The 12,681-nt window shown below is 43.7% G+C and overlaps 1 protein-coding gene across 1 annotated transcript in view; it reads right to left on the bottom strand.

Annotated features, from left to right (window-relative positions):
- DST (dystonin) overlaps positions 1 to 12,681 on the bottom strand; it is a 925,809-nt gene that overhangs the window by 89,315 nt on the left and 823,813 nt on the right. The window contains 2 exon segments of the mRNA XM_029595689.1: positions 1,146 to 1,343; positions 4,335 to 4,490. Of these exon segments, the coding sequence (XP_029451549.1) occupies positions 1,146 to 1,343; positions 4,335 to 4,490 (354 nt within the window).

The following is a 12,681-nucleotide window of genomic DNA, read 5'->3' as shown; positions in this document are numbered from 1 at the left end:
TGCCCATACAGACGTGAACTGGCACACAAGCGCAGATACGCTGGAATTTTAAATGATGCACGCACTTGCACGAGTATAGTTTAAAATACACCAACCACGCGTAAGCATGCTCCTAATTTTGAGGTCACTCAAGCAAAACTAGTGTCTCCCATAGGACTTTGTCGGCTTTTACACACGTATGTAAGCGGGTTTTAAAATATGCTCACGGGAGACACATCCCCAATTTTTCAATTAGTCCTCCAGTTTCTACAGTTAATATTGAGGTCTTTCGGACCCCTCTGGTTCTTTATCCTGCATGCCGCCCACTTGTCCTGGGACCCCTCGCCCTATCTTATAAGCCCTAACACTCAACCATCTACAGACTTGCTTGTCATTAGAAGCAGCAGTGAAGCTACAAGCATACGAGTGCTGCGGTTTTTGGGTTTTAAAATACGGAGTTATGTGCGGAAGTATTGGCCCTGCCCTGTAGAGCTCATGCCCTGCCCCTTTACTGCTCCCTTACTTTTCACATGTGCCCGGGTACATATATTCATAATTTGCAGCTTTTTAAAATCTGCGTTGCTCCCGTGTGGCCCACATATGCAAGTATGTGGGCATTTTTGCGTGAGCAATGCTTTTAAAATCGACCTCTTAGTCTATAATGATTTTTAAATTTAATTTGCATGTTGATAGCAGCTGGATTTGGTTGGCTGATTTGAATTTTTCTGGTGCATAAATAATTCACTTGTATGTGGGACATATCTGCCAGCCCTGAGGCTTTTGTATTGGGTTTGAAATATTTAGCGGCAGCAACAGTTTTAAAAAATGTGCTTTAGTAATCTGATAGTAGATTAGAAAGGTTTTCCATGAGGACAGTCTACTGGACAACCACTCCTTCCCCAGAACCTCCCCTCCCCCCAAATAGACTGCTTGCCACTACTGGCACTTCAGGAAACAAGGGTCACCGATTTGCCCACCAGAAATCTAACCTCACTGCACCTATAAATGATGTTCAGATACTCAATGTTATTGTTTGAAAAAAAGAATGTACAGGACTTGTTCATAAGATCTTGTGCCTATGGAAAAAGAAAAGTAATTACTGAGTAAGGTCCTTTATATCTTGATGAGCCTCAGACAAATCATCTCACTAGTACATGTTCCTTTACCTGGGACAATGCACTCTCCAGCTGCAGTTTTCTTTGTTCTGTTTTTTCCAACACGTTTTGCCAGCGCTGATTTAAAGTTTCCAACCTGCTCTGGAGATTACTTGCTTCTTCTCCAGCGCTTGATTCTATTAGCTCATTCCCTGCTTTCTTAACTGTTTCCACCGTAGACTGATGAGCTAACACGTCGTTCTGCAGAACCTACAGACAGGCGGACGATACACAGTTCAGAGATACTGCATCTATGCTAAACTCATCATTTAACCACATGGTCCTTGATATTAAATATATTGTCCATAACGGTTAATGTTAAATAAGAAATACTATCGCATCGAGCCATCAAAACGTGTGTGGGAATGCTTATACAGGGCTCCTGAAAATATAAGACAATGTCACTCATGTCTTGCTTGTTTTTGTCTTATTGTTTTATAGGGTTATCTGGGTTGGTTTTTTACAGCATGATGTAAGGCTATATTTTAAATTTGATTTTAGATAATTATTTATGATTTTTATTATAGATGTCTTATTGCAAACCACCAAAAGTAGTGGATTGAGCTGGATACAAATATTTTAAAATAAATGAATGAATGAATGAATGAATAAATATTAGATGCAATATTCTTTGAATTTGTTAAGGCGAAATAAGACACTTGCAAACACCTTGAGGTCCATGTTCAAAAGCCATTCAGAGGGACAATGTAATAGTTATCTGTTTAAATGGCTTACCCGGATATATTTAGCCCTTATCCGACTAAATGGGACATTTCGGGGCGTTCCAGGAATATCAGGTATAGCTGGATAACTTTAGACCTGCTTAATTATACGGCCTTGTGTGGCTGGTAATGCGCCACTTAGCCTTTTTAAATCATAGAGATTTGTCCCATTTTGGAAGCCGGGCCTCCGTCCCGATGTTACCTTTAAAAGGAGCTCAGTCTGCCTCCCTCCCTCTCACCCACCTACTAGGAAAAAGTGTGGGTCCTGCGCCCTATTCCCATCCCCGCCGATACCTTCTTCTTCATCGCCGGGAGCGAGGGACCCTCTCTGCCTCTGTCAGAGCAGCGCTGGAAACGCCAGGAGTGGGGCAGAGGGTCCCTCGTGCTTGGCGATGAAGAAAGGGGGCAAATCTCTTATTATTTAAAAAGGTTTAGGGGACGGGGGGCGGGATCAGGATATAATATATAAATTGACTTATGCTTTGGGGAGAGGGGAGGAGGGAGTGATGGGAGTAATGGGATGGGGCAACATATTTCTTTAGTAGATGACAGCACTACTTAGCCGAATGTCTTTTCAAGATATCTGGTTAAGTAGCACGTTACCAGCCACACAAGACCGTATACCTAAAAAAGCTACCCAGCTATTTTCAAACACAGCCAGTTAGGTTATTTTTTATTATACGGCTATATGCAGCTGGATAACTTTAGGCTGGTATATTCAGCAAGACGTTTCTCCCGCTGAATATATGGGACAAGGTATCCGGCTAACTTTAGCTGGATAACTTGTCCACTAACCGGCCTATTGAATATGGACCTCCTAATGTTTCAATTCAATAGCTAAAATATTTGTAACAGCATTTTTACCACTTCCTGTCACTGCCAAAACCCAAAATTTAGAAAAATTACTAAATGATGACAGGAAGCAGCTGGGCATGCTGAAATCTTCTGACTGTTAGGGCTACACATATCACTACTGGCATAACCAAACACAAGGAAAAGGCAAATGCCAGAGGGCATGAGGAAACACTGCCACAGCTTGCATGGGTTAGGTTCTGAAATATTTCCCAGTAGCTGTGAACAAGGAAAGGATTATGTTACAGGAGCATTCAAAACCAGCCTGAACCATATCAAAGAGGGAGACAGATTAAACCAATAAGCCTAAAGACTCACCGACATGATGAATTGCATAGTATTTAACAAAAAATGGCAAACAGGGACAGCATCTATTTTATAAATAGCAGCACTGTAGAAAAGACAGCTTTCAGTAACCGCATGCACAATGGCCTTATACAATGATTTGAACACTTGCATTTCAGCTACGAAAGCATCAAGGGAAGAAGGAAAAGGCTACTATTATCCAACCACAGAGCTTAAGCCTTTAAGTGAACACATCCAGCCACTCCAATCTCCTCATCCTTTAATACCAGTGTTGCTTTGTGAAATATCAAACAGAAGGGATCAATTTATTAAGCTGTGATATTTTTCCCCGAGGAGAAAATAATTACAGAATTCACTAACCTGCAGTATCGAGTACCACAAGTTAGTGAATCCTGAAGTATTTTCCCTGGCAGTAAAATATAAATGGGGGAAAAATACCACAGGTTAGTGGACTCCAGAAAATAATGTGTGATAGAGGCCCCAGCTTTATTAAAAGTGATGATGTGGGCCCTTGTGCCCCTCCATCCCCCAGCCAGAACTATTTTGATTATGGCATTGGGGTCAAAGCATAGGGGGCACTGTGCCTCCAACCCTAGACCACCAGGGCCTGGGAGTTAGGGAATTGGAGGGGGGGTCCTAACTTTTAACAAGAGAAGAGGTTTTGCTATGGGAGCTTACCCAAGGGGATTTTCTTTTCATTATTTTAGATTTGGCTGTCTCAGAGGGGTGGCCAGGAGTGAGACAGGGTCTCAGTAGATCCCTACCAATTTTTGCACCCTAACAGGGGTTGGGGGAAGCAGGCCCCTTAAGGCCTCAGCTCCTGTCCCAATACTCCTGGGGAAAGTTAGCTACAGCTCTTGTGGTGTAGCTAACTTTCAATCAAATAACATGGCTTATGAATTTTGAGGCAGGGCATGTTATTTGATTTGCATTAAATTACCTAGTAACGAACTGATTTGCATGCATCTGCCTGCAAATCAGCTCATTGTAATATTTGCTTTTCTCCAGGTTTTGAGAGGGTGACATAACATACAATATTTGAAATAGCGTGTATTATCTCTGTGTTAAGGCATTTGCTAGACGGTAAAGCCTTAACGCAGCTTATTAAATGACCCCCACAGTCTTTTGGACGAAAATCCAAAAATGTTAAATCATACGGTATGTCAAGCAGCAGGTTTACACTGCCTGAGTACTTAAAGCCTTAAATGGTAAACTGAAAACCCTCTGTATATAATCCTCATTCAGCAACCTCCTCATTCTATAAAAAGAAACACTGCTGAGATGCAAATCAAAACTCGTCTCGGTGGGCAGAGTAACATACATGATGTTTGGCAAGATCAATTTCGATGGCCTTAGGATCTCCACCAATGGGTCTCTGCTCGTTCAGCAGTTCTTCCGTGTGCGTCAACCATGTCAGTAACTCATCCAGGGCATGCTGGAACTGCCCCAGAGCCAGCAGGGCACCTTCCAGCTTGTGCTACAATGAAAACAAAGGAAAGCATGATGGAATCAATAGTGCCCGATGATACTGCAAGGTATAAACTGCAGTTACTGCTCGACTATCACTTTTAAGTCATAAAATGGGGGCCCAGTTATGACACATGGATTGCCTGATTTTGAGAATGGTGATATATTACTTTTACTTGATTTTTATGTCTCCATTATAAATCCTCCTTTTTTCAGTGACTGGCAGTTTCAAGACACATTAGGCTGAAACTCGGATACGAGTCACACATAGCTGCAGCAGCTAAAACCTGTTTCGAAGGATACCTCCATGGCAAAGAAAAACATTCTCTTAATCAGATCAGGATCTTTCTCATTCATAACAATGTAGCATATCTGCATCCAAAAGAGTAAAATTTTATTTCACAACAGCAGGCCGATGCAATATCAGCATGCGGAAAATGGGCGCTCATTATTGAGCACCCGCTCTCCTAACGTGCACCGATCAACCTCTCCGGGGCACCCGATGCAATATGCAAATGGGCTACTACGATAAAAAGGAGGCGCTAGATGAAATTGTGCACCCCTAGCATCTCCTTGGCAGCAGGCGCCCAGGCAAGGTGGTCGTCAGTGGGTTAGAAAACGGACACTCAATCTTACGAGTATCCATTTTCCTAACTTGTGCACAGGCACAGGTTAGGAAAAGGGATGCTTGTTAATTGAGCATTCCTTTTCCTAACATGAGCACGGAACATATTTTTTTTTTGACAGTCCTCCTTTTTGTTTTCCTCAGACTTAATATCGCCTCATGTTAATGAGGCTATTAGCTATTTCCCCCGATGCAAAAAAAAAAAAAAAAAAAAAAAGTGTGCTCAATGCACACATTTTTACCATCAAAAATAATGCCTGCCCAGTGCAGGCATTAATTTTTGAGGAGGCCAAACAGTGCACAGAAAAGTAGAAAGTATTGCTTTTCTGTACTTCCTCTGACTTAATATTGTGGCGATATTAAGCTCCTCAAAAATTAGCATGTTCTGGGGTAAAAATATGTTTGTCGAGTGCTTTTGAAAATCAGGCCTTTACTAAGTATAACACTACAAGATATATGCAGCACTGTGTAGAAATAAGACTCCCTGCTCTCTGAAGCCTACAATCTAGTCATCTTACAATTTAGAAATTCATGCTCAGAGTTCAAACTATAATCAGTAACTTAGAAAATATATCTTAGATACACTAGACTAGGGGTAGGCAACTCCAATCCTTGAGTGGCACCAAAGGTCTGGCTTTCAGGATAGCCACAACAAATATGTAGGAATATATTTGCATACCATGTAGTTAATTCATGAAAATCTCTCTCTTGCATATTCACTGTGGATATCCTAAGATCCAGACCTAATGGTGGCACTCAAAGACCAAACTTGCCTACCTCTGCACTAGACAATTCGATGCTAACGTTTCAAGAATCTCACTTTCAGCCAGCGTGTTTTCTCTACCTTGAACCAAAAAAGGTATAAAGCATTAAAATAAATAATAATTACAGCTTGTATAACATACTGCAGCCAGCCTGATTGGTGGTCTTTTTAGAGAGATTCTCTGACTCCATTACTTTGTGTCCAATTTAAAATTTTAATTCTGCTTTTTAAAGTTTTGCATGGCATGGCTCCCTACTATTTGTCAGGTATGATTGTCCATTATATTCCTACAAAGCCTCTGAAGTTTTCCCAACAGGGTTTGCTAGGTGTACCACAGATCCAAGACAGCAAGCTGGAAAGATTTAGATCTAGGGCAGTTTCCATGACTGTTTCTAAGTTTTGAAGCACCCTTCCAATAGAGATTTGAGGTATCAGTGATAACCTAGAATTCTTGAAACATCTTAAGGCTTTTTTACTATGGCATTTAGTTGAGGATATCTGGATGTAGTGAATGGATATTGTTGCTGTTATTTTAGGCTGTTATTTTATTTGTAATGTGATTATGCTACTATTTTTGATTATGCTGTTAATTCTGTAGTGTCTGTACCATGATTTGCTGCTTGTTATTATATTGGATGGTTTTTATTTGTTACTATAAATTGCAATCAGCTTCTTGATATGCTGTGATTCATAAATTGAATGTTTAAACAGATATAAATATTATCGCTTCTCTGTCACCTCCTTATCACTCTAACACATCAACCCCCAACCTCCTTCTCGCTCCCTTTGAAATGTATTCATCGACTCCCTTGGATTTTCTGGTAATGTCATCTCCCGCTCTGTCCTGTTCACTTCTGTTTGGACTTGGGGAAGAGTAGGAAATGTATTAAGTTGGTCCAATAAAAAAGAAGAACATTTTTTTTTTATTATAGGAAAATTTTGTTCCTGTAATACCACAGATCTGTCCAGACTCCTGGGTTTTGCCTCCCTGCCAGCAGTTGGAGACAGAGAAAGTTTCACTAACATTATACATAACCCAGTGTGCCACCTACAGTCCCTCAGTATTGACCTTTACTCAAGCCAAGATGACACCAATAACCATAAATTTCTAAGCAAGCTTCTAAGCAAACTCACTCCCCTCCAACAAGCCGAAAGAAGGTGAAGTCGCCCAAAAAGACAACGGAAAACTTGTTTTCCAAATTTAATATAAGTGATCAGCATTGAAAACCTCCAACAACTCTGCACTATATACTAGAGATGTGCTTCAGCTGAACCTTTTGGTTCAGCCTTTGTTATCGGCCCACCGCGGGAAATTTCGGTTTCCCACAGTTCGGGCCTTTTTTTTCCAGCCGCCCCGAATTTCGGGTTAGTGCGCGCTAACGGGGTTAGTGCACGCTAATGGGAGCTAGTGCACACTAACCTCGAGAAACGAAATTTCCTTTGTTTTTCGGGGTGGCCGAAACAGGACGAATAAGACAATTTTGTTGAAATTGTCTAATTTGTCCTAGATGAATGCACATCCCTACTATATACAAAGCAACAGTACAAGTGGCGGACTCTCCCCCCCTCGCCCAAGTAAATGGGCAGGTCTCTGGACTGATCTGTGACACAAAAGGAATGAAAATTATCAGGTAATAATCAATTTTCCATTCCCTGTACATACACAGATCAGTACAGACTCCTGGGATGTACCTAAGTTCCCCTTAACTCAGGTGGGGTGTGGAGAATTCCACTCATAGAACACTCTCACTAAAGCACATGGAATACGTAGCCCCGATATCCAAACGATAATGCCTAGCAAAAGTGGGCAACAACTTCCCAGTATCCACCCAGCAAATTTCATGCGGAGACACCTGATGTGACTCAGGCAGGAAGTCACCTGAGAATGCGTCAAGTGTACCCCTAAACCCCCGGCAGCAGGCACCCTTTAGAAATGTAAATCAAGTCTATCACTTTCTTCGGCTATCGCACAATTGTTGCACAATTGTAGCCTTAGACCACTTATTTCCCCTCTCTGGAAAACTCCACAGTACAAGGAGGTGATATGATCTACAAAGAGGGGATGTGATCTATGGAAATCATGTGACCTTTAGATACCTCAATAATGCAGATATTGTCCCCCACATTAGGCATAGAGGAATTCAAATCCATAAAAGTTGTAAGCTCTACCTTCTAACTAAGATGGAGCGCCGAAACTACCTCAGGAAGAAAAGAAGGTACCATGCATAAAGATACCCATGTGTCAGACATCTATAGAAAGGGATCTCAACATAACAGTGCCTGGAGCTCCGAAATTCTCCTGGCTGAACAAATAACAACCAAGAAAACCATTTTAAGTCAAGTCTTTAACTGTAGCTTTCTTTAGTGGTTCAAACAGAGCTTCACACAGTCCTCTAAAGACAAAATTCAGATTCCAAGATGGACAAATGATCCGCACCTGAGGACACAAGTTTTTAGCTCCCTGAAGGGACCATACAACATCTGAATGCGTAAGACAGATACCCTTGCACCTTACCCCAGAGTCAACCCAATGTCAGAGAGTTAAAGGCCAGTCCCTTGACCAGAACCTTTCTGTAGAAACGCCAAAATATGTGACACTGTAGCCTGAACAGACTGAGGCTGCACTCTGTCAACAGCAGACCAGGATTTGAAGATCCTCCAAATTTGCACATACGTCAAGGATGTAAAAGGAGGAAATAACCGCTTTGGAATATCCCCTCTATCTCAACTGTCTCCACTCAGAAGTGAAGCCGCGAGATAGAAGTGAGCCGCCTAACCCAAAAATACTGGACTCTGATGAAAAACAGTCGACCGATGTGCGAACCTCAGGGCCCGCCTATAGCCATGCTGATCAGATCTGGAAAGCATGGTCAATTTGACCACTTTGGAGCTACCAGGATTACGTAGCTTGGATGTTTCTCTATCCACCGTAATCCCTTGTCCACCAGAGGCCACGGGAGGGAAGACAAAGAAGAATCCCTCGAGTCCACAGCAGCACCAAAGCTCAGATTCCTTTGTACTATGTTCTGTTCCGTGGTTGTAAAACCGCGACACCTTGGTGTTCTCTTTAGTCGGGATAACCCCATCTTCTGTGAATGAGGCACATCGCTGACTCCAACAGCTCCCATTCCCCGGGGTCTAACTTTCTCTGACTGATAAAATCTGCCTGAATGTAGCTCACTCCAGTGATGTGAGACACTGCCAGCCACAAGTGCTGTTTTGCCCAGAGAATCAACTCCTAGGCCTCTCGAGCCACTGCCTGATTCTTGGTTCCACCTTGACGGTTAATAATATAGTCCACCGTCATTGCATTGTCTGATAGGATCCACACTGGAAGGCCGCATAACCTTGGTAGACAGGCAAGCAACGCGAAATGCACCGCTTTCGTCTCTAACAGAGTGATAGGCTATGCAGCCTCCTGTTTCAACCACTGGCCCTGAGCCAACTGATCTTGCCGTACCACCCTCCATCCAGAGAGGCTTGCATCAGTAGTGACTATTATCTAATTCAGAATCTCCAATTCTGCAGCACGCTCGAGATTGGTGCAAGCAAGTACCACAAAACACTGCCCCTGGTTTCCCCCCCTAACGGACAAGGAAGATGAAACTCTTCCAATAACAGATTCCAGCAGGATAAGAGCCCCCTGCAGAGGCCGCATATGTGCGACGCCCAGTGAATTAATTCCAATGTGAATGCCATAGAACCTGTAAATAGTCCCAGACGCTGGATACCGAAAGCTCTAGCAGAAGCCTAATCTAACTCTGCAATTTCAGCAGTCTCTCTCCGTGAGAAACACTCTCTCTGCCAGTGTGTTGAACTGAGCTCCCAGATACTCCAAAGTTTGTAAGAGAATTAAATGGCTCGTTGCTAGGTTGACCACCTATTCTAGAGACTTCAAGTGCATCGATAACTTATGTACTGATTGTCGACAGAGGTCATTTGATTTCGAAAGAATAAGCCAGTCATCCAGATATGGTTATACCAATACACCCTCCTTTTACAATGCGGCTGCTCCCACCACCATCACCTTGGTGAAGGTACGTGGAGCCATCGCTAGCTGAATGGAAGGGCTCAAAACCGAAAATGTTCCCTTAGGACCATGAACCTCAGGAATCTCTGGTGCTCCAGCCTAATAGCTATGTGCAGATATGCCTCTATCAAGGCGAAAGATGCCAATAACTCTCCCTTGTATACCGCCACTATGACAGGCCTCAGAATTGGACCTCAGAGTTTCTACATCAAAAACAAAGAACCTTGAGAGCTGCAATTAACTTCTTTAAATCCAATATCTCTTGAATTGGGGAAAAGAAACAGGATGCTTAACTTAAAATTGACCTCTGGCCACACTAAGCGTGTTCAGGGTCTTAGCAAACAGACTTGGGCCACGCTGAGCATATTCAAGGCCTGAGCCAACAAACTCAGCAAGAGATCTCTGTGAAAAAAAAGAAAAATCTGAGCAGAGTCTAAAGTGGCTCTCAATCATATGCAATTTATCCCTTGACTAGAAGTGAGAAAGCCAATTCCCCATTGGAATCCTCCGATATCTCATGATCCACACCTCTTTGAAGACAGCCTCCCTGCGGCATTTGCCCGCCTTGACTGACTAATGGGAGGCCCAAACACTTGATCCCTACATAGTAGGTTATTTCACCTTCGCTGGGCACCCCTGCAGAAAGATCTGCAGGCCCTGGAAACATTCCACCCAGGAAGATGAGGATGGATCTATACCAGAGTCCATAGGCCCAACCTTGCTTGGGGAAGCTTCTGCCCTCGGGAACAAGGGAGAATTGACCATTGCCTCGCCTCCACTCCCCCTCTAAAGACACCATAGGCCGACGGGATGTCCCAACATGGGCAAAAGCTGTAGTAGTCAAATCGCTTTGAGCCTCTAAACAGCAATTATACAAACAGAAAGTAAGGACTGAATTGCTATCTTTCAGCATGCCTCACAGATAGCAAGGCACTTGGGCCTGTTCGTCCCTAGTGCCTAGCTCTCCTGAAATTCTGTTCTAGGTGGCCTCCTGGGCGCACACCAATACTACCTGGGTGTACACGCACACCCTTCCAGGATGCATGCAAATACATGCTCAAGATTGGATCGCGGTCTTACGCACACAAGTACATTTGCAAATATGCACTCATATAGGCCATGGTCGTATGTGCACAAGTAGCTGCACAAATACGCAATCAAGTTTGAATTGCAGTCTTATGAGCACCAGTATCTGCGCAAATACGAGCTCCAGTCTAGGTCACAGCCTTACACGCACAAGTACCTGCACAAATGCGCACTCAGGTACCCAAGCAAATATGCGTGCAAGTCTAGGTTGCAGTCGTACATGCTCAAATCTAGGCCATGGCCTTACGCGCACAGGACCCAGCACATGCAACCGCCACGCAGTGAGAATGCGCGCACACACCTAAGCACGTGAAAAAAGAACCGCTACAGTGGCCTACTACATGGCTAAGTAAAGCATGCCTGCACCTTCAGAACATTTATGCCTGGATCCATTTAACATCCGACACCGAAAATCATCAGCCTGAAGAGCTTCTCAACAGCTCAGGCCTGTTGACTGGCCGAGAATCCATGAAGACTGGGGCCAAGGGCCAGCATCTTGATAAACACGCTTTGCGCATAAGCAAATTAAAACTGGCAGAAGACCTCTACCAGAACCGGAGACTCCTCCTAAGTGCAATGGCCTCTCTGCACCTATGTGGGACAGGGAACCCCCAGCGATAGTTGAGGAGGGGATTCCCCTGCCTAGCCTGCCAACACTAATAGGGAATCGAAAATGGCTGTCATTTCCACGCTGATGGGGAAAGCTTCAATGCTAGATCCCAGTCATCCGCGAGGCTTGTTCTACTGGTGTGGTCATGCTCGACGCAGACCCCCAATCGCCATGCCACTTCTGCTGCACAAACATGCTGTTCCCTCCCTGCACCCGCTGCACTACCAGCACCTCAACGGCAAGCAGGGGAAGAGTCCCTCAGCACCATGAAGCCAACACCAGGTCTCCATGGCAGGCAGAGAAGCTGCTGAAAAACCCCTGCACAGATTCCTCTAATTACTTGTTCTCTTTTTTTTTTTTTTTTACTCACCGAGAATAAAAATACATAGAAACCAATACTTTCCTTTGGAGCAGAGGTTCAAGTTCCAAGAGTGCAGGCCGCATGGTAGCTCAGAAAAGAGCCAGACTTATAATACCTACTCTCTAGAATGGAACACAGAGTTGCTAGCAGAAAAAAAGAAAAATCAGGCAAATAAAAAAAGGGACCGACTAAAAGAAAACAGCCACCCTGAGCCTGTAGCTGCCTCAGCAGCCTTGTGAAGGGGAGGGATCTGGACCACCAGATTTACATCCCACGAAGAAAAGAGCGAGCGTACAAAAGGTTCACCAACCCCCAACTCGTCCACCTCGACCAGACAGGGAAGAACCCACTAGGACCCAAAAACCCCCTGGGAGGAAGGCTCATAAATCCAAACCAATCTCCTGACTGTAGAACTGCAGGTTTTGCACCATCTATCATCTGCTGGAGATAGAGAAATACTGAGGGACTGCAGGTGGCATACTAGGTTATGCACAGTGTCTGTGAAACTTTCTCTGCCTCCATCTGCTGGCAGGGAGGCAAAACCCAGGAGTTCTCCATGCGCATTAAAATAAAAGCATGAAGAACCAAAAAAGCTAATCTTGCTACTCATATGTAAGACAACACTGCCCTCCCAAACGGTCTTTCTACAAAAACTTAAAGCAAGCACCTTCCTCCACTTCTTCCAAGTGAATGATACATATTTAGCACTGAAGAAATGAGGGCAGC

This window comes from Rhinatrema bivittatum, chromosome 3 (genome assembly GCF_901001135.1).
Source record: "Rhinatrema bivittatum chromosome 3, aRhiBiv1.1, whole genome shotgun sequence".
In the NCBI taxonomy this organism is placed as follows: domain Eukaryota; kingdom Metazoa; phylum Chordata; class Amphibia; order Gymnophiona; family Rhinatrematidae; genus Rhinatrema; species Rhinatrema bivittatum.
This window is presented reverse-complemented; position numbering and strand designations above follow the sequence as displayed.